The following is a 24,313-nucleotide window of genomic DNA, read 5'->3' as shown; positions in this document are numbered from 1 at the left end:
AGATGTTTTTGAAGTCTTGAAAGCGTTGACTGAATTGCTTTTACAAGTCTGAAACAACTGGAGTAAGTTGACAAGATAACAGGATCTCGAACATTTGCCATCGTTATGGTTACAAAAGGTATAACACAAAATATCAAGGATTGGAATCCTTCGTCAGGTGGGGGAGGTATTAGTACATATAAAATAGAGAACAAAAAGAAGAGAAGAAGGGAAAGAAAAGGGTTCAAACATACCCAAAAGCTGCTTGAAGTCAAGTCAATTCGTTGTCACTGCACAGGATCACAAGTCACGAGTACGAGAAACACAATCACACATAAAACCGGCACGAATGAAAGTCAGAGGTCCTTGCGTTCTCTGCAGTGACAACCTGAACTAGACTCCAAGCAGATATTGGGTACATTTGAACCCTTTTCTTTCCCTTCTTTTTGTCCTCTATTTTATATGTACTAATACCTCCCCCACCTGACGAAGGATTCCAATCCTCGATATTTTGTATTATACCTTTTGTAACCATAACGATGGCAAATGTTCGAAATCCTGTTATCCTGTCAAACCTTCCATCATCAATAACAAACTTTAAACATAGAATGGAGTATGTTCTATGCACAAGTGGATTGCACGAGAGTAGTAAACATGAATTTATTCCATTATTAATTATCCAAGCATAACAAATAAGGTATTAAAGTATTGTCTTTTTACAAACTATGTTTTATGTGTACTGAAAATTTTTCTATTCTCATCAGTTTTCATGAAATTTGGTTTTAAATTATTATTGGGCAAACTGCACATGATAATTTTTCTTCCAGCAAAAAGTAACATTTTAATAACATATTATATAAACATGCAAAATTACAATGTCTTAATTTTGATTGTTTCTAAGCTATGATATTTTTAGTTAACAGACAGATGGATGGATGCTAAACAAGGCAAAATAAACCATAGTGTTAGAGGAACTTTTTGTTTATTTTCACCTATTGAACCAATCCCAAAATATTTTGTCATTTTTTTTGAACACCCTGTATGACTTACCTTCTTGAGCTGCTTGGCTGCGGTGGACGCCTGCTGCTGCCTTGCTGCAAGTCGAGACGGCTGTGTCTTACGTCGGCTGATAAAGTCGGCAAGGTGAGGTAGAGGTTTAGCTGCCAGCTGGTCCAGCTTACGCTTGCGGTTAGCTGCGATTTGGCCATGCTGTTTTGCTGCACATCTTAAAGCTGTGAAAAATAAAAAAATTATGTTAATATCCACTATGAAGAATGACAAAAACTAATGATAACTGTTATCTACTTTATCGTTTTATTTCAAAACTGGGCAGGCAAACAACAAATATGGCCGCCAAGCTGCCAATGAAAGTAGTGCGGTCATCACGCTGGCCATACTAGCCATATGAGTTGCAAGGACAAACTACGGAAAAACTAACGAAAGCTGTTAGCAAACTTGGTGTGGCCAGTGCTGCTGGCCTTTCGAGCGTAAAAGATTAAATTAGATAATCTGGGAATAAATAATGGGTAAAATAAAAATGACAATAATTCATAATGACACAGAGGTGGTACTGTTACCACCACCAGTTGACTCTATCACTGGCCTTACCGCATACTATTTACCACATTCTACACTAGACACTCACCAGGGGTGTTGAGAGCATGCCGCCTGTGATGTATCTTCTGCCGTACCAGGCTCACAGCAGGTGAAGGGTCCAGACACAGAGGTGGAGCTGTTGCCATCACCAGTTGACTCTATCGCTGGCCTTACCTCATACTATTTACCACATTCTACAATAGATACTCACCGGAGGTGTTGAAAGCATGCTGCCTGTGATGTATCTTCTGCCGTACCAGGCTCACAGCAGGTGAAGGGTCCAGACACAGAGGTAGAGCTGTTGCCATCACCAGTTGACTCTTTATCACTGGCCTTACCTCATTTTATTTACCACATTCTACACTAGACACTCACCAGGGGTGTTGAGAGCATGCCGCCTGTGATGTAGCCTCCGCTGTACCAGACTCACGGCAGGTGAAGGGTCTAGACACAGAGGTAGAGCTGTTGCCATCACCAGTTGACTCTATCGCTGGCCTAACCTCATACTATTTACCACATTCTACAATAGATACTCACCGGAGGTGTTGAGAGCATGCCGCCTGTGATGTATCTTCTGCTGTACCAGGCTCACAGCAGGTGAAGGGTCCAGACACAGAGGTGGAGCTGTTACCACCACCAGTTGACTCTATCACTGGCCTTACCGCATACTATTTACCACATTCTACACTAGACACTCACCAGGGGTGTTGAGAGCATGCCGCCTGTGATGTATCTTCTGCCGTACCAGGCTCACAGCAGGTGAAGGGTCCAGACACAGAGGTAGAGCTGTTGCCATCACCAGTTGACTCTATCACTGGCCTTACCGCATACTATTTACCACATTCTACACTAGACACTCACCAGGGGTGTTGAGAGCATGCCGCCTGTGATGTATCTTCTGCCGTACCAGGCTCACAGCAGGTGAAGGGTCCAGACACAGAGGTGGAGCTGTTACCATCACCAGTTGACTCTATCACTGGCCTTACCGCATACTATTTACCACATTCTACACTAGACACTCACCAGGGGTGTTGAGAGCATGCCGCCTGTGATGTATCTTCTGCCGTACCAGGCTCACAGCAGGTGAAGGGTCCAGACACAGAGGTAGAGCTGTTGCCATCACCAGTTGACTCTATCGCTGGCCTTACCTCATACTATTTACCACATTCTACAATAGATACTCACCGGAGGTGTTGAGAGCATGCTGCCTGTGATGTATCTTCTGCCGTACCAGGCTCACAGCAGGTGAAGGGTCCAGACACAGAGGTAGAGCTGTTGCCATCACCAGTTGACTCTATCGCTGGCCTTACCTCATACTATTTACCACATTCTACAATAGATACTCACCGGAGGTGTTGAGAGCATGCTGCCTGTGATGTATCTTCTGCCGTACCAGGCTCACAGCAGGTGAAGGGTCCAGACACAGAGGTAGAGCTGTTGCCATCACCAGTTGACTCTATCGCTGGCCTTACCTCATACTATTTACCACATTCTACAATAGATACTCACCGGAGGTGTTGAGAGCATGCTGCCTGTGATGTATCTTCTGCCGTACCAGGCTCACAGCAGGTGAAGGGTCCAGACACAGAGGTAGAGCTGTTGCCATCACCAGTTGACTCTTTATCACTGGCCTTACCTCATTTTATTTACCACATTCTACACTAGACACTCACCAGGGGTGTTGAGAGCATGCCGCCTGTGATGTAGCCTCTGCTGTACCAGACTCACGGCAGGTGAAGGGTCTAGACACAGAGGTGGTGCTGTTGCCATCACCAGTTGACTCTCCAGTGCCAACCTTTCCTCTGGTGTCCATTCTCCTTCAGAGGTCACCAAGTTCACGTCATTTATCACACTCTGTAAAATAAAATTACAATTTAAGACTAAAAATAATTTTGGGGACAACACATCTCCAACAACTGATTTAATGGTATACAATAATCTCAGGACTTTTCAATGGACTTGTCATACAACGACCACATTATTGTCCTTGCTTTGACATGCAGAATCACAGATGTAGTAGTGATAGTGTAACTGTTTATGATAATTAAATACACTCTAATGTAGCTCTCTATAACAGCTTCTCTATCCTGAGATATTTATCCATGAGTAACGTATAATAATTGCGTAAAATAACTTCCCCATGACCAAATAAAAGTTATATCACTTCCAACAAACTTATTTTAAGATAATATTTCTTTATTATTGTTGGGGGGGAGGAATATATTCAATAACAATTTTGTTCAGAAATGTTAATTTCTATTACAGTTTGGATGATAAAGCGTTTTGAAATTGTAAAAATAACACATTTCACTGAAAGTAAACAAAGTAGCAAACTCAAACAAAGTTCTGGATTTTTTATTTAATTTGGAATTAATTATTAATGTGTTACCCAAATATGGATTTTGTTGGATAAAAATTTAGAAAGACTGGTCACTGAAATAAGAGCAAATTTGGGACGACAAGGGCACAATATGAATCAATATAATACAAACAGCTTTTAATGTATTGGTATTTTCTACTACAAGACATAAGTATGCCAAACCACCTATTGTGTAACAGCCTCCATTGGGTTACATGTAGAATTTGAAATATATCGCTCATTACTTTAGGCTACATGTGTTCCTATGTCATTTGTTAAAAGACATAAATGACATGTCTAAATCTTTACACAACTTTGTGATTTAATATCAATAAAATGGTTATTTTTATTGGAATCTTATAACTAATTAAATATCAGTTATATAAATTATTCAAATCTTGATTCTTTGTAAAGGAATCTAACCAAAAACACTTAAATTTGATGAAATCAAACCGATGCTGATAAAAGGCAACATGGACGATCTGTTCTGAAATGATTCAACCTTACTGCCAACATTTCAAAATTATAAGACTAATTATAAATTAAAAGTTATTGAAGTTGAACATTTTTAGACCGAACTTATTAGAAATCACTGAGTACAAGTAAAACTATTAGCAATATTACTGAGTGTGTAGTTGTGACCTTGGAATGGTCTCAGAAAGTTACTGATATTCTCAGTAACCTGCGTGCTTCTTTTGATTGTGTGAACCGTACCATTCTAATATCTCAATCTAAACAATGTATAACAAGAGGTTGGTTTTCCTTCAATTAAAAAGTTAAAAATATGTCACACCACATGTCATGTAACATGCTTCGCTGAGTTGCATTCAAAGTTTAAAGGTTTACAGCTTATTTCATTCTTAGGACATCTTTCGGAAAGAGAGACAGACAGTCAATCATATAAAAAACAAATGTTTACATACCCTTGCAAACAAAAGATAAACTCTGCCAGCCAACTGAGTGATAGACTACATCCTACTGAGTGATAGACTACATCCTACTGAGTGATAGACTACACCCGAGTGATCGACAACATCCTACATCCAACTGAGTTATAGACTACATCCTACTAAGTGATAGACTACATCCTACTAAGTGATAGACTACATCCAACTCAGTGATCGACGACATCCTACTGAGTGATACGCTACATCCAACTGAGTGATCGACAACATCCTACATCCAACTGAGTTATAGACTACATCCTACTAAGTGATAGACTACAGACTACATCCTACTGAGTTATAGACTACATCCTACTAAGTGATAGACTACATCCAACTGAGTGATCGACGACATCCTACATCCAACTGAGTGATAGACTACATCCTACATCCTAATGAGTGATACGCTACATCCAACTGAGTGATCGACGACATCCTACATCCTACTGAGTTATAGACTACATCCTACATTCTACTGAGTGATAGACTACATCCTACTGAGTGATAGACTACATCCTACTGAGTGATACGCTACATCCAACTGAGTGATCGACGACATCCTACATCCAGTGATAGACTACATCCTACTGAGTTATAGACTACATCCTACTAAGTGATAGACTACATCCAACTCAGTGATCGACGACATCCTACTGAGTGATACGCTACATCCAACTGAGTGATCGACGACATCCTACATCCTACTGAGTTATAGACTACATCCTACTAAGTGATAGACTACATCCAACTCAGTGATCGATGACATCCTACTGAGTGATAGACTACATCCAACTGAGTGATCGACGACATCCTACATCCTACTGAGTTATAGACTACATCCTACTAAGTGATAGACTACATCCAACTCAGTGATCGATGACATCCTACTGAGTGATAGACTACATCCAACTGAGTGATTGACGACATCTTACTGAGTGATAGACTACATCCTACTAAGTGATAGACTACATCCAACTCAGTGATCGACGACATCCTACTGAGTGATAGACTACATCCAACTCAGTGATCGACGACATCCTACTGAGTGATACGCTACATCCAACTGAGTGATCGACGACATCCTACATCCAACTGAGTGATAGACTACATCCTACATCCTAATGAGTGATAGACTACATTCTACTGAATGATAGGCTACATCCTACTGAGTGATAGACTACATCCTACATCCTACTGAGTGATAGACTACATTCTACATCCTACTGAGTGATAGACTACATCCTAAATCCTACTGAGTGATAGACTACATCCTACTGAGTGACAGGCTTTAATGAGTGTCAGCCAAATTTCATACACCATTAGAGAATTCGTTCTTTTCTATGTATAAATGAAGTTTCATGCTAAATTTAAAGTTAATAGATGGTCTATTTCTAGATGCATGTTGTAGGTAACGAGTAACTATGTCATGTATTACAACTTCAGTACAATCGGTCCAGCAGTTTTAATATGATTAAGTAACACACAAACAGACACCAGTACATTTTTTTTATAATTGTGTAGATAATAATGGTAACTTATTCCAATCTGCGAATGACACAACTTGGGTTTCCCTTTCCTGGAGACCACTGTGTTGAAGGAACTAAATATCTGGTTTTCAGAGAATAATCTTGCTGTTAGTACATGAAAAACCTGAGTAATTTTAAAAAATATTAAAAACTTTTCTTTCTCAATTGTCACATTGAATTCAAATAAAATAGTTACGGAACTCTGTAACTCTGTTGGGGTGAAATTAGTAACAAAGATTAATTGTCAATCTCACAAAAAACACTTGTTAATAATAATAAAATCATCTATCACAACACTTTTGCTAAAAGTTCAGACATCCACTATTTAGAAATTCTAAGCTCATTCATTGTTTGTTAACAAAACTATTTAAGCATTTTACCAACAAATAGTTTCCAGATTACTGATGAAAAATTAGCCAGTTTTTTATACAATTAGACAAAATTTAAGAGTAATTGCTAAATTTTAAAGTAAACAATCTAGTTAAAGGAGATACTGATACAATTTTAAAAGCCTCTGAATTCACAAATATTGCTGTTGAAAACCACTTGTCTGTTGTCACCTTCGTCAGTCAAATCAGCAACATTTAACTTGTTTATTATTACATCAAATTTGAGAGTACTATAGCTAACAAAATGCACTGTCATAATATATTGTCTCCTACACTACAACTGTGTCTAGTGTATTTTCACCTGGAAGTAAGAAACTATTCAAATGATTGGTTACATAAATTTTATTTGTTTAGTAAAGTAAATAAAATATTATTAAATTGTAAAAAAGTAAAATTACAATATTAAATTATTTGTTACATTTACAAAACAGATGTTGAACCAAATGAAGCTTTGAATTATTCAATGTTATAAAAATGAGGACACTCATTGTTTGGTCTACAGTAAAATATTGTTGTAATGTAGACACGAAACATTGTAAAATCATGTGACGCATGATCCATATATCCTATTACAGTTCTACAAATATTTACGTGGTTATGTTGCACTATAAATCATCTACTGTACATCTTTTTCACAACACGTCACTCCAGCTCTGTCATGATACAGGCGGTCGTGTTGTGTATTTTTCTGTACTTGTGTTTTTTATCCTTATTTTCCAACCAACCAACATCAAATTGTATACTTATATAACATAAAGTAAGAAATTGAAAAATGTTGTTTCTGGAGGTAAAATATTTTTTTTATTCTTATAGTAAACAAAATTGTTTTTAAACTTAAACAAATGTTAAACCATATCAAATTATTATTAACACTTTACTGCTGCCTCATAATTTTGACAACTTTATTAGACTGCCGCCCATTTTAATGATTTTTAAATAGATATGATTTTTAACCAATTATAAGAAAACCATGGGACTCTTACATGTATTTTAAAGCTGAGTTCTTCCTCTTCCTATACAAATGCTCATGCATAAATATTTTTAAACAGAAACTCTTGTTTTAATACTTAAAAACAATGTTTTTTGTAAAAAATAAAAAGATTTAAAGTTGACCAAAAGACATCACTAGGTACTAGTCTATAACATAAATAAATTTCTCATAATTTTTTACTGTATTTAGCATTGCCATTACTGTCACTATTGAAATCCACTTATGTTTAAATATATTTTTTAGTGTGAAGGCCTAACCCGTTTGTTTCAGGGCCATAATCAAAATCTTCATCAGAAGCTGAAAATACACAATAAACTGTAAAATTCTGTAATAAACAAATTATTTATAAAACACGAGAATAACACTTTTTATTACTAGTTTTCTGATATTTGTTATTTTAATAAAAAAAACAATGTCAACAAGTACATCGGTAGTAAAATTAGGATCGTTATCTGTGTCATTTTGAATAAATCATTTTCACTGCCACTTGAGAAAATCTGAGTAACTCTACTGGCACTTTATTGTCTTCAATACTGTCAAGATTCACTGTATTTACTGACAAAATAATCGTTGTAAACTAAAGTAATAGCAAGCAAAACAATAACAATGCAGACGATGAATTAGCAGAATGACAACAAACAGCCGATGTGATGCGATGACAAATTCATAAACAAACCACTTTTTTCCAATATTCCAGATGATTGCCAACAAGATTTCATGGATCATAATCCATAGAGTGAGATATAAAAACATGGAAATAGTGAATAATTATCAATGCTGTAGTCCAAATATGTTTAAATGCATTTTTATTACAGTAAAAGTTGGTGCCGTCAAAAAACGTTCTCGGCAATGAAAGTGTTAAATAATGTTAAAATGTACACAACTTTATTGTGAATAATAGAATAACAAATTTTATGTATATCTTTTTTGATACTATAATTATAATGTATTTATAAAACTTGCATTTTCCCTATTTTCAACTTCGTCTTCTTTAGTACATCCTTAAGAAAAATCAGTCGCTTCAATGGTACGTAACAGAAAAAATTTACAACAATTTTTTTCGTTCTAAAAGGGTTAAGTCTATAAGACTGACCTGAGTGGTTGGCCTGAGCAGAACGTGGTGAGTGTCGCACATAAAGTGAGGAAACGTCTGTCTGTAGTCCCGCACCTTGACGATGACACAGCCGCTGTAGTAGAGTTCGGGATGTTTGCTCTCCAAGAGGTCGGCCACCGCAGGCGGCAACTCCTCATTGTCTACGTACGACAACAGTTGGTCTTCCTCGTAAGGGAACTTGACGGTTTCTATACTATTGTCTCGCCCCATCTGGAGACACAGAGAGTAGCCCTTGTTGCCTGGATACAGATTCAGCACCAGAGTATTGAGTCGTTCTCGGGCCACCAGCTTCTCCAGCAGGTGAGAGCTCGGCCGTAGGTACTGGAGTGGCTGGAGAGAGGTCTTAGCAGACTCCTCCACGTACAATTGTCTCAGCTTCTGGTATATAGAGAAGCCGGAGCACTTGACACTGGGCACACTGTACGCTCGCTCCGAGGCAGTCCGCAGCAATTGCTGCAACACAGTAAACATAAATATTTTACATTATATAATGAAAAGAGAACTATATTGTCAATTTATATATTGACAAATCGCCATTTCATTGACAAAATCTTTCTCTATTAACAGCCCGTTCTGTTCTTTAGCGATGAAGTTGCACAAATTATAGATTGCAATTTATGTATGTTATTCAAAGTGATCTCCCAAGTTTATCTTCAAACGAGCCTGATTTTAATTTACACAGAGATGAATACATTCCACAAAGTTCGGAATCACAATAGCTGACTAGATGTTACCAACAGAATTTCTGGAATGTTTTCAGACAAACCTTTAACTTGAAGGTAGAGTAGGTTCTCCTCTTATGATGTTATTCCAGATCAAGTTAAAGAGGAAATGTACCAAACTCAACCTCATATTCAATGGTTAAGCTTACATTAAACACCAAATAAAAGAGAAATGTATTAAACATTTCTTTCTTATTGTAATTTTATTCATCTCACAACCTGTATTAGAATATTTTTACATTATTTATTATGTCTGGAACACTATAATTACAAACATAATAAAAATTTGCATCTTAATAAAGGTGTCAGTGGATATATTAGTCAAGGATATTTGATCATTAATATTTCCATGTATTTTTTGTAAATCCAATTTTTTTACCTATTGTAGCCCCTAATAATGTACACTTAAAATTTAGTTTTTTTTTACTATTTCATGGATTTTAGATATACCAAAAAAGTTGTATTTCTAGAGTCCATACTTTATTAAATACAATTAATCTTTTATAAGTAACAATTTGAAAAATATTCACAAAAGAACAAGTATGGTATATATATCTTGTACTAGTAAAGATATATTATCCAATTACACTCTACCTTAAAGACAATATATCGTGCATTTGTGTTTTATGTCACAATCAAGCACCATGATGATATAACTGGAAGATAAAATAACTTTAAAATAAATCTTCTGATGGTATAACTGGAAGATAATGTGACTAAAATAAATGTTTTGATGATATAACTAGAAAATAATGTGAATACAATAAATCTTCTGATGATATAACTGGAAGAAATGTGACTTTACAACAAATCTTCTATGTATAGACATAAATAATTACTAGTTACTTGAAGACTCCCTGTTTTACTCACATCAGTCTCCTCGCTTGCCAACTCCAGCCCTTGCATGGTAGTCACGGTAACAGCTGCATATCAGCAAACAGGCAGCTAAAACGATCTTCGACTAGCTATATAGAATGTAAATAATTACTAGTTACTTGAAGACTCCCTGTTTTACTCACATCAGTCTCCTCGCTCACGAACTCCAGCCCTTGCATGGTAGTCACGGTAACAGCTGCATATCAGCAAACAGGCAGCTAAACGATCGACTAGCTATATAGAATGTAAATAATTACTAGTTACTTGAAGACTCCCTGTTTTACTCACATCAGTCTCCTCGCTTGCCAACTCCAGCCCTTGCATGGTAGTCACGGTAACAGCTGCATATCAGCAAACAGGCAGCTAAACGATCGACTAGCTATATAGAATGTAAATAATTAACATCTACTTGAAGACTCCGTGTTTTACTCACATCAGCCTCCTCGCTCGCCAACTCCAGCCCTTGCATGGTAGTCACGGCAACAGCTGCATCAGCAATCAGCAAACAGACAGCCAAACGATCTACTAGCTATATAGAATGTAAATAATTACTAGTTACTTGAAGATTCCCTGTTTTACTCACATCAGCCTCCTCGCTTGCCAACTCCAGCCCTTGCATGGTAGTCACGGCAACAGCTGCGTATCAGTAATCAGCAAACAGACAGCCAAACGATCTACTAGCTATATAGAATGTAAATAATTACTAGTTACTTGAAGATTCCCTGTTTTACTCACATCAGCCTCCTCGCTCGCGAACTCCAGCCCTTGCATGGTAGTCACAGTAACAGCTGCATATCAGCAAACAGGCAGCTAAACGATCGACTAGCTATATATAATGTAAATAATTACTATCTACTTGAAGACTCCCTGTTTTACTCACATCAGCCTCCTCGCTCGCCAACTCCAGCCCTTGCATGGTAGTCACGGTAACAGCTGCGTATCAGCAAACAGACAGCCAAACGATCTACTAGCTATATAGAATGTAAATAATTACTAGTTACTTGAAGATTCCCTGTTTTACTCACATCAGCCTCCTCGCTCGCCAACTCCAGCCCTTGCATGGTAGTCACGGCAACAGCTGCGTATCAACATTCAGCCAACACACAGCCAAACGATCTACCCTGAAACAATAAAATTGGTTGATTTATAATATTTATGATTTATACTATCCACTGTGGTGACTGAAAAATTCTGTGTCACTCAATCAATTATATTGTAGCTTGTCAGGTAATGTGTAATAAAACAGATACCACACAACAATTATGTCCTTTTCAAATTTTGTAATCTCACAGGCATTATCCCCTGTGTCAGTTATCCCACAGAATCAGTCCAAAACTGATGGAAATTATGAAATTCTTTGTTTGAAGATCGGATTGCAGATCTTGAAACGTAGCGTTACTGATTTATTTGTTTCACTGAACGATGGCAAATGTCCGGAAAAATCCTGTCTCCTTCAATTACGAAATAACTAACAGTTACTCGCTGATTCACACACAATTTCGTAGGCTTTGCACGTGTACGAGTACTTCTGGTTCCAGTGCATTATATCTCCAATGCCAATGCTGAGCTTGCTCTGTTGCTACAATCAAGAAAATCTGTCAAAAAGTGTACATTATGGCCATTGTAATTTACTCCAGTCTTAATATATTTTGCTCCATAGTTAATTTTGGCTTGTTTGCCCATCAATTTAATATATAACTTCTTAATATGTAACTTCTGTTAAAAGACAACCAAGATGGATTTAAACAGTCTTAAAGTTTATAGTAAAAGTTAGACAGTAGTGTTGTCCTTTATATCTGCATTACAGTACTGACCGAGCACTGCATATTTAATATTTGCTAAAATGTACAGTTAAAAATATATTTTTACTAATACTTTTAAAATTTTTATCTGGATATTCGATTTCTCTGTGCTCAACAGCAGTTGCAGAAATGGTTGAAATAAGTGTTGTTACTATCAAGCTTATTCTATGCTTTCACACTATAAATGTAAAAAAATTGAAAACAGTAGTTAAATTAATTAAATCAGAGGGTTGTGCTGTCATAAAACAATGTTTACACAGGAAAGTTGATACAATTAAAATGCTGTAATGCAACTTTAGAGACCAGTAGGGCATACCCAAGAGGGATTTTCAAAATATGAATATGCCTATATGATAACCAGGAACCCTAAAAATGTTCATGTAAAATCTTCAGTACGATGGGTTCGATAGTTTACAATCATGTGAAAGCGTAACTAACAAACAAACTCAATGTCGCATTTATAATATTAGACTAAATAGTATTACTTGTAAATTCATCCTCAGTAAAGGGATTATTATCAGTGTATGATACCCGAAAAAAGATTTTGATTACAGGAGAGAGGTGATGGGGAAATGTACAAGAAGATTAAACAGCCCAGTCTAGATCCATCTGCAACTCACTTTGGCCAGATGAGGAAGTAAGATGGCAAGTATTCTCTTCTCCAACTTAAAACACACCAAAGCGTTTTATATTGTTTGGTTTTATGTATGGCATTATCTATAACCCTCTTATCTCTCATCAATCCCTTATCTAAGTAAGATATTTCAAATATGCACTGAGAATGTCCAACATTGCAAATGTTTAATTCCCAAGTAAGTGAATGTCTGGCGTTATGTATAACCATCTTATCTCTCATCAATCCCTTATCTATGGAAGATATTAAAAATATGCACAGATTACCCAAGTAACTAAGAAATAAGTAGTTGTTATGTTGATGCTAATACATGTGGATCCTAGCACACTCAAAATTTTGGATTTAAAATGTTCTCATCACTTGAAGTGAGTTCATAGTCCTCAACAGGATGCATACGGCACTAGAGAGGGCAACACGTGTTTGACGGCCAGCATCACAAATGCTGTCTAGGTATGGACGACTAATGACACCCATTAGAAGTCATGAGCTTCTAGGTCTGATAGAGCACGACTGGGTTGTGAGCAGAGAACCATCAATAACGACAGAGATTATGTCAACATTTAGACACCCTGAGTACCTGGAATCCTCAACATTCAAAGCTCTAGAATCACATTCAAACAACTCATGATCATTATAAATTTGTTGATTGTTAGTTAAATGGATTTTTAACAATTAAAGTAATCATATTCAACAGCTTTGTGAGTGAAAAACTTTCTTATTATCATAAATTCAATAGCAAGATATATAACAACATGACCAACATACAGATTATTTAATTCGAGGCGTCGCAAATTGATTGTGGGAGATTGGATTAGAATAGAATGAAAATATACTTATTGCGTTGACAATATCTTACACACTACATATATTGTAACGCAATAGTCGATATTAATACCACTTTTTGGCAGTATTGGTCTCACAAAATACTAAATCCATTCACTCAACTTCTCACACAATTATTGCGCGAGGCACACATTCATACTACACACAGAACGGGTGTGAATTAAATTTTTTCGGCAAATCAACTCCTGAGAGCAGTTAAAAAAAAGTGTTCACACATTTTTAAACACAGAGTTTACAAAAATTCGTAGGTCTGGGATTTAATCCGTTTTTCAAAACTTACAATAAAGAAAAAACAAAAAAAAAAGCTAAGAATCAATACCTACAATTACCTGCCATAGTTAATGCTTTTGACACACTTGTAATAAACATTCATGAAAACATTTTAAAACTGTTCTCAAAGGTTGATTTTGTGTGGAAAGAGTTTAGTTCTGTATTCTATGATAAACCCCAATCTCTCACAATAGATTCAAGATACAATGTATGGACCACCCTGTGTCAATCTGCTTATCAAGATTTGTTTACCGAGTAAGAGCAGGAGCACTACTGTGAACACACAAATTAACTAGAATCTAATATTTACAATTTTTATTTACTGATCATTAACATTTTCTGGTTGAACCAGCTACAGGCAGACATCTTGATCTTGATTTAACCCCATAAGAGCATTATTAAACATGAAACCCTTATGTACCCTTATTTTTAATCGTAATATTTAACTCCAGAGTCATTTCAACACATCCAACTCAACAAGCTATGCCAACTGAAGGATTATTAAGCAGAGATATACATTATTAGTGTTAATATTATTAAATATATAATGTTAATGTATAATAAATATTAAATCATGTATCTCAGGAATTATTTTTGAATATTATACGATTATAATTTAGAGAAAAGATTGGAGTTTATAATATGCCTATCATGTGAAATGGAATAGCGATCAATTATTATTACTATCATTATCATTAATATTTTAGTCACATACAATAATGTTTACATGAAAATTTATTAATAAAAATGTTAATAAACACATTTTAACAGTATTTCCCCTCCCTCCCCCCCCCCCAAAAAAAAAGAAATTGGGAGATACACGAGATTTGTTGTACAAGAAATTATAAACACTAAATACTTTTAAATATTTTTTTCAAAATACTTTTTTATGGGCAAAACTAAATTTGTTCCGTGACAGACATTTATAAAAGTTATACAAACATATATACAGTTGAGAAAAACCTTAAAACATATGCACAATTAGTACAAATCCAAAATATTTGTATGTAAATGTGAATATTAAAATGAAAAGATTTAGTTTTCATCGTTACAGTGATTATGTCTTATCTGAATAATTATACTGGTATAAAGCAATATGGAGAAACATCAAACCGTATTTTTTCCTAATTGTTTAGCATTGTCTACATAAAATCTAGCAGAAATGTTTCGGATAATATTTCAAAATACAACTTAGCTGGAAAATAATATGAAATTTGTATAAAATTCATTAGCAAAATAAAATCAATAGTTAGGCATTAACAGATGAAATGTCTACCCTGTTGTAATGTGATCCTTAAGTGTCGCTTTGCTCCTCTAGTCGGAGTCGGCTTTGAAAAAAAATCATTACACAAATATGGAAGAAACACATTTAAAAAAAATCATTGTGAATAATGTTTTGTTAAAGCCATACCTAGATTATGCGATCACTAATGAGATATTATTAATGTTTACTATTGATACGCATATTACAAACACTTTTTAACTTTCCGGTGCACTAATGTAATTTCATTAGACTTATCTTATTCTGGAATTTTTTTAAGCATTTGGTTTCAATTATTTAGGTAAATAACAGTATAAAATATAATCAATAGTAAAATTTTCATAAATACAATGAACACCAATTAAGCATAACTTGCTTTAAGACATTAAGCCCTATATAAGTGATAAATAGGCATACTGTTTTATTTATACACAACTTAATACAAAGTATGAACTAATAAGAAAAATGTCTAGAGCTTCTTCTAGAAGTAAAAATTATAGCAACTATGGCATATCTGCTTATTATCAAATGTTCAAAGAATTATAATTTTATGGTTTTTATTGTACAGAATTTATTTTTACTCATAAAAACACATCCAAGAAATTTAAAACCTATTTTGAGTACACCTCATAAATGAAAATCTTTTGAATTATTGATTAACATTTAGGTTATTTTATTCAGTTTTAACATTGAAAAGGTTTAACAAAACTTGACATCTTTGTTTTTCCCACAGTGTAAACTTTTGTAAGGAATGTATTCTGAGGTGAGAACCAGTCCTTAATTACTGTCCCAGGCTGAAGAGATTGTAGAATAATTGTGCAATCCATGCTGCTGTTGTATCGCACTCCAATTTGGGTTTACTTAGGAATCTTCCAATAAACAAAAGAAAAATATAGCTGTTAAAAATATCACTTCAAGCAGGTGTGTCCTTTCCAAAAATGACTACTATATTGTACCTTGTGAATATTTGGTATGGGTTTGAGTGGAATACACTTTGTACATTTCTTTTGTACATTCTACATAATGTTGTATAATACAGTTTTTACATTTATAATTACACCCATTTCATAAGTCACATACAATGTGTTTTCTTGTACATTTCCCTGCAAAATGAATTAAACATGTAATGAAATCTCAAAATATGATTGATGGCTTAGCTTTAATATGATTGTATTGGAAATCTAGAACAGACTCATATAAGAGCAAAATATAAGCTTATAAACCAATCTTATTTATTTTACTAAAGAATACATATTATTTAAGAGATTGGGTGGGGGGGGGGGGGGGTGGGGGGGGGGGGGGGTGGGGGGGGGGGGGGGTGGGGGGGGGGGGGGGTGGGGGGGGGGGGGGGTGGGGGGGGGGGGGGGATAATACTTCTAAGACAGGTTGAAACAGCCAAATTGTTACAATATATATAAAAAGCTTAATGTTATAACTTTATGTTACAAATGTCTGACAGACCGCCCCTTATAGATATACAGGGTGTCAATTAAGTCTGGAACCTCCTTTTAATTTTTAAACCACAATAGAAAGAAATACCAAAAGTTTCACACGTGCTTACTGGTGATAGTAACGCACACATTCTGCCCAATTACCGACCGGATAATCCCTTTGGGGGCGCGGTCCACAAGGAGTCAGACAAAATTCTTAAATAGCAGCATAGGTCAAGTTTTGGTATCAAATTAAAGGTCTTACTTAGCAGAGTACAATGCCGCAAACCGAACTTCAAAAGGTGGATACATTTAGTAGTTATAGCTATTTGAATTTTAAAAACAATGAAACAATGTAAATTTTTAAGTATTACAAGTAAACACCAATTTTTTAAGTACCTGTGATCAAAGTAAGTGTTCAAAATGTTCCCCTGCGCATCGTCTGGCAATGTCCTAGGCGGTTGTAAAAGCCATCCACTGCATTTTGAAGGTAGTCACGAGGAATATCTTGAGCTTCTTTGACTATGAGATTTCTTAGGTGCGCCAAATCTCTGAGGCTTAGTACGATAAAAATTTATCTTTGAGGTATCCCCCAAAGAAAAAAATCCAGCGGAGATAAATCAGGGGAACGAGCAGGCCACTCTACTGCACCATGTCTTCCAATCCATCTGTGAAGGGAATATTGTATCCAAGTATTTCTCTAACAAGGAGAGCAAAGTGTGTGGTGGCGCGCTATCTTGTTGGAAATAAATTCTCTTTGAAATTGTCGACCCAAGTACAGGAATTATCCTCATTTAGGAGCCATTGCTAGATACGAGTCACCATTAAAATTACCATTGATAAAATAATGGGCCCATAATTTGATTTTCCTGTAATACCTGCCCAAACGTTAAGTTTCTGTGGATGCTGTGTATGACTCTATCTGCCACTCTTTAACATTCTAACAGTAGTTGTGTTATTGGTAATAATTAATGATTTCCTGGCTTCGGATTACTACATTGTTCAGATTATGGGAGGGGAACATTTTGAACACACTTACTTTGATCACAGGTACTTAAAAAAATTGGTGTTTACTTGTAATACTTAAAAACTTACATTACATTGTTCAATTTGTTTTAAAAATTCAAGATAGCTATAAACTACTAAATGAATCCACCTTTTGAAGTCCGGGTTTGCGGCATTGTACTCTGCTAAGTAAGACCTTTAATTTGATAGCCAAACTTGACCTATGCTGCTATTTAAGAATTTTTGTCTGACTCCTTGTGGACCGTCCCCAAAGGGATTATCCGGTTGGGTAATTGGGCAGATATGTGCGTTACTATCACCAGTAAGCACGTCGTGAACTTTGGTATTTTCTTTGTATTGTAGTTCAAAAAATTAAAAAAGAGGTTCCAGACTTAATTGACACACCCTGTATTGTTTCTTATATTCACAAAAATAAACTGCCCGCAAGCCAATAATCCAAAAATGCTTTCTGTTGTTTAAAAAGAATTAAAGTAATCGCTTTCTGTATTGCCTGAGGTAAATTTGAACTTCTTGCTGACGTGCTATTTATTTTGTTTTATTAATAACTACCCATAACATAAGCAACTATCCCTGTATTGTACGAGTACATACAGCACTGAAGATCAAGCTGTACTTGCAAAGACAAGATTTACATGGCAACAGAAATTGCAACTTGAAAGTCCAGTAATTTATAGCATTTATAGAGGGTCATGGGCAGGATGGTAAAATAATCACTAAAACAGCAACGCACACCCTCCTATGGCAAATATTGTTTTTAAAATCAATCAGTCAAGTTATTGTTTTTAAGGCTTTTTACAAGTATTAAAACAACACAGCACGATGCCAAGTCTATATAAACTTATAACTATAAATTACAGATAAAATATTACATTTCAAATCCATAACTTTTTTATAATTTGATAATTTTTGTTTGTTAAGGTGTAAAAAGAATTGTTAAAATAACACCATCAATTAGTTAAAATAAAGAAAGAAGAAGAAAGAAAGAAAGAAACACTTCTTTATTGAGGCGAAATTGCTTCAATAATAAATTACTTCAATAAAATGCCAATTAAAAGATTTAAAACAGTGAAGTAATACCAAACAAAACTAAAATTCAATAATTAATGAAAGTATTTATAAATCAACTAACAATAACAAACTAGAGGTTATAAACTAATTTAAAATGACAAGGATAAAAAGCAACTGTAAAGAGTTGAGACAAACGACATCGAGTAAACAAATCTCAAAAAAAAGCAATTTGACTAACTCCAAAAAAACTCCTGAAGGCTGTAAAAAAGTTCCTTTCTAAAATTAAGTCAGGATATTTATCAACCAATGGTAATTTAATTTATTTTAAAACTTTTTAATTGAAATTACTTTGTGACTGTTCATGGGGTTTTACTGAGACGGTTAAATTCAATTTTCTAAATTAATTTCTATTCCTGGTTATTTTAGTTATGAATATTGGATCTGAAGTGTAATTTGTCTGGATTTTTTCATAGTGTACAATACCAAATCAATAATATACAAATCGATTACCGTAAGTCTTTCCTGAGCTACCTACGAAAAAGAGGCCTACAGTAGTCTAAAGGGGTTAAACCTGAACTAACTCTTACAGTTTTCTTTTGAGCAGTTTAAAATTTCATTTATACTAATTCAATCACCCCCATAGTATGAGATCATACTTTAGAATGGACTGGAATTAGGAGAAATAAGCAGTTCTTACATAGTGTTTAGGAACAAAAAACATCAGACGTCTTAATAAATAAGTTGTTCTTCGTCATTTTTTAAGCTATATGAACCACATGTGTATCCAAACTCAATTTACTATCAAGGAAAACCCCTAAAAACTTAACTTTACTAACAAAATCCTCATCATCAACATCCACTGGTATAAGCTAAAAAGTTTTGTTTTTTCTGTATTTAATAGAAATCCATTCTATATAAACCACTGTGAAGCAGCAGTCACTGTTTTAATGAATAATTTCTTTTAGTTGATTTATATTTTGGCTGATATTTATAAAAGTGATATTATCTGCATATAAAAGTTGTCAATGTATTTAGTGAATAAGGCAAGTCATTAATTGGTATTAAAAACAAATGTTCAAGTGGTTTCTGTAATATTCAGGGGTGGTCAAGCCAGGTCGGTCGGTTGGTGATCGCCAACAACCCCCGATTGTGGAGGGTTACCAAATAACGGAGAACAGCATATGAGTGTGACCTCTTCTGCGGAAGTGTTTTACTAGTCCGAAAACATGCTCTTGACATTCTAGCCGCTTAAGAATGTCAGGTCTCGTTACCTTATGAAAATGTCCATTTATATTTGTTTTCACATGTTATTATTAATTAATATATTTATCTCCGTTATCTCATTTTATTATGGTTTTGTCTCTTTGTTATTTGTTAAATTTGTAATAGCATTTATTCAAAAATTTTCTACTTAATATTGTTGATATTTAGTGTTTATTTAATTGATTATATTTTGTAACAGCTCATAACTTATAATACATTTCGTCAATGTATGCACTTCTCGTTTCTTCACTTGTTACATTTATTCAAAAGTTTTTTGCGTCAATATTATCACATGTCAGTCCTTTGCTACTTTTCACACATTTATAACTCTCTACAATGCTGCTTGTACTGTTGTTGTCTTTATATTTATTTAGTTCTTGGTACTCAAGTAAGATGGTCTGAATTAATATTAACCATCTTGGTTGTACTATCCTTGCAAATAATTGGTTTCTGCTCTTGGAATCATAAAAGTAAAAATAGCAACAATGAGTAAAACATTTTTATTTAGACATTTACCCATACTACTAAATCGAATACAAAGACTGCGTTAAAAATATCGGAACTATGGACTCTTCTACACAATATTGAAATATTGAATGGGCCTCCTCTGTAATACATAAAGCACTATAATGTGGTTCAAAATTTGAATTTTTATACACGCAGTTAACTTAATCAAATTGTAGATTCATACCTAGAAAATTATACTAGTGGTATTTTAGCAATAATGAAAGTCTAATTCTAATAAAGTATGACAAAACCCTATTATTTATGTTTTTCGTTTTTAAAAAACTTTAATTTCTTAGTAAGATCCTGCCCCCAGGACTGATAGGGCCTTTTGCTGAAAATATTTTTTTCATAAATTATTATTTGCCACTAACATAAAAAAAACACAAAAAGTAAATCAATCAAAAAGGCTTGCTTGACAATAGTTAAATTGCTCAATACGTAGGTTGACAACTAGACTGCAAAAAACTAAGCACAACTAAAATCATATTTTTTAATAAAAGAACATTTATAACATTCCCTAACAGACTCTAACTTAGCTTACTTTGCTAATATATATATATATATATATATATATATATATATATATATTTATAATATATATATATGTTAACAATGAAATAACGTTTTGTACAGAAAATAGAGTTTATTTTAAGGTATACAAAAAGAGTGAATGAGACGAAATAAATAGAAATAATTTTTTTATTCAAAAACTCAGGGATCTCAGGTATTAAAATAAACAAGAAGAGTAGAATCAAATCATTCTTTATTCACAATTTGCACATAAATAAACATACAAACAATTGCATCATCACATATATTGAGTTAATTATTTACAATAAACCATATTAACAATGACTGAAGTATCATATAAATTTCTTAAGAGATCATCAAAAATACAAAACCTTTTCAATAAGGTATCGTTTCAATTCTTTATTAAAAATCAAATTATTACTATACTTAAAATATGTTGTGGCAATTTATTATAAAACTGTATACCTGCAACCAGTGGTTGTTTCTTGCAAATTAATATTTGCTGCTGGCAGTTAGTTCTGATTTCCTTGTTAAGTAATTACGATAGGAGCCAAGTTTTTGGTAATCTATCATTGGCTTCCCTTACTGCCAAAATGGTTTCCATAATGAATGTGCCATAAATTGTCAAGATACCTAAACTCAGAGCCGTAGCTAGAGAGTGGCAGGGGGGAGTCGTTTATCCCAAGTGACAAAATTGTAGGGGCAGCAAAATTATAGAAGATTAAACAACTAACTAGTGTTTATGCATAATTTAATCAGTCTTCGCGTGAACCACTTTACTATCGGATCAAAAAGTACAGATATCCGTTTTTAAACATTAATCACAAAATAACTAGTAGAATTATAATTATTGAGGTTAACTTTAATTTAGTTTGTTTATTAGTGCATTTATACCTATAAAACAAGTTATTTACAAATGCTAACTTCCAGTTTGTGTTAGTAACAACGAAAAAAGTAATGCTTTTGGTTTTATACAGCATAAGTACAAGTGTACTGTTTTAGTACGTAATTTTAGACGTATATGAAAACATTTGTTATTAAATTACCATCTTAACTTTTACTTTTGACGGGATGGTTTAAAAAGTCGGCATTGATCACGTTAAATGGAGCTCTTAAAGTTATTATATAGTGCTTGTAATTTTGTTGATCACTATTTAAAATGTTTAATTTTTAACACAGATTTTGTTGATCAAGGGTTTGTTAGTTTACTATCGCCAGACTACCGTGGCAACACCGCTCTGGGCAATAAAAATAGGAACAATAATCCTTTTAAAGTTCAACACTAATTGTTTATCCTGTCAAGATGAGTTTTCAAAATTTATACTCCTGTCTTCAAATTCTTGTACAATATAAACATATTGATATTTCGAGAAGCTTTAAATATTTTAAACATATTTATCTTTAAAGAATTAAATTAAAAACAACAGTTTGGATTCAATTCTTTATGTTAATTGAAATTTGTAACCTTAATATATCTGAAATATTTTAAATTCTGATGTAAAATTAACATTTTTTTGCTTTTAACTTTTGACAAGATCAAATCAAATCAAATTATTTTTATTGTTGAAGACATTTACATGCATAACAATCGTCAGTGTACATTGAAAATGAACTAGCCTAGTTTCTAAAATAACTAAAGGTCCTTATCAATTAGAAAACAATTAGTACTATAATATTCCTTTTCAGATAACAAGCACTTTATCTTCCTCCTAAATGATATTGAAGTGTTGGCCTCCTTGAACCCAGATGGCAAGTTATTAAAAAATTTTATGCAAGAGTAAAGGGTTTGTTTTTCAAAGAATGTTGTTGAATGTTTTGGAAGAGTTAAGGAATTTGTACCGCGGAGATTATAATTTGACTGTTGTACTGGAAAAAGGTGTGTTTTTTTTTAAAGACAAATGTCAAACATTCCAGTATATATAGACTAGGAAACGTCAACAATTTATTTTGTCTAAAAAAACCTCTACATGACTGAGAACGATTGAGTCCACATATCACTCTTATGGCTTTCTTCTGGAGGGTAAACAAGGCTTTAGTCTTAGTGGATTCATGACCCCATATGATCAAGCCATAACTCATGTAAGTGTAGAAGCACCCATAGTAAGCTGTCAGCAAAACATCTTTACTAGAAAAAGCAGCCAATCTTCGTAAGATGAACAGACTGCTGCTTAATTTTTTAATTACTTTGTCGATGTGATTGTGAAAGGACAAATTACAATCAATTACCAGACCCAGAAAATCAGCGCTGGGACTAGGACTAAGACGAAAGTCGCCAATGACTATATCAGAAGAGTTTGCATCTGTTCGAGACGATCTTAAATAGAATTCAACAAGTTTTGTCTTCTTTACATTTACATGAAGTTGGTTTTTTTCCAGCCATTGCAACAAAGAACTACTCTGAATAAATATATCAGTTTCTAGTCGCTCTCTGCTTCCATTGGAAATGCTGAAGGATGTGTCATCAGCAAAAAGACATAAGTTACCCATATTTACAGCTGTAGGGATATCATTCACAAATAAGAGAAAAAGTATAGGTCCGAGAACGGAACCCTGTGGCACACCTGTCAAAGTAGACAACTCCTTCGACTCGTATGTGCCCAGGCAATCTGAACTGTCAATATATGGAACAGCCACCACTTGTTTTCGGTTGAGCACAAAAGATGAAACCCAATCATAAGCCTTGCCTCTAATACCGACCTGTCGGACTTTTTCAAGTAACAAATTGTGAGGTACTACATCGAATGCCTTACTTTGGTCCAAAAACAGAGCAAAGGTGTACCTGTGATCATCAAGCGAAGAAACAATCTCTGATACAAAGTTAAATATTGCATCTGTAGTAGAAACACCCTTTCTAAACCCAAATTGTTGGTGACAGACCACCCTGTTCAATTCAAGGAAAGATTCAAGACGGATAAGAAAGAGCCTTTCCAAGACCTTAGAAAATGTGGAGAGTATAGATATTGGCCTGTAGTTTTTTGGGTCCTGATGATTTCCATTTTTAAACAAAGGCTTCACAATTGCTGTTTTGAGAGGTTGAGGAAAAACTCCAGTTTGGAAGGATGCATTTGTTAAATGAGCTAGAGGCACAGCCAAAAGTTCGGCACAGGACTTTAGAATTTTTGATGATATCCCATCTTTTCCTGAGGAGTTACTCGTGCGTAGTGATTTGATTACTTTCAAAACTTCAAATTCATCTGTTGGCGTAAAGTACAAAGAAGGACCTACATGCTCAGATGACCTAT

The 24,313-nt window shown here is 34.5% G+C and overlaps 1 protein-coding gene across 7 annotated transcripts in view; it reads right to left on the bottom strand.

The window, feature by feature from the left end:
* Positions 1-11,800, bottom strand: part of LOC124357955 (transcription factor SPT20 homolog) — a 50,863-nt gene extending 39,063 nt beyond the window's left edge. For 4 of the 7 annotated variants that reach the window (XM_046810108.1, XM_046810111.1, XM_046810112.1 and 1 more), the window contains exons 1-4: positions 11,522-11,800; positions 8,878-9,351; positions 3,249-3,429; positions 1,030-1,211 (exon numbers count right to left, since the gene is read on the bottom strand). In XM_046810108.1, the coding sequence (XP_046666064.1) occupies positions 1,030-1,211; positions 3,249-3,429; positions 8,878-9,351; positions 11,522-11,557 (873 nt within the window). In that variant the 5' untranslated portion in view covers positions 11,558-11,800. Of the gene's footprint in view, positions 1-1,029; positions 1,212-1,624; positions 1,741-3,248; positions 3,430-8,877; positions 9,352-10,929; positions 10,988-11,079; positions 11,164-11,521 lie in introns of those variants that run through there. The other 3 variants (XM_046810110.1, XM_046810109.1, XM_046810115.1) reach the window with 3 other exon arrangements.
* Between the last annotated feature and the right edge of the window lie 12,513 nt (positions 11,801-24,313).

The sequence above is a fragment of the Homalodisca vitripennis genome, chromosome 3 (genome assembly GCF_021130785.1).
Source record: "Homalodisca vitripennis isolate AUS2020 chromosome 3, UT_GWSS_2.1, whole genome shotgun sequence".
In the NCBI taxonomy this organism is placed as follows: Eukaryota; Metazoa; Arthropoda; class Insecta; order Hemiptera; family Cicadellidae; genus Homalodisca; species Homalodisca vitripennis.
This window is presented reverse-complemented; position numbering and strand designations above follow the sequence as displayed.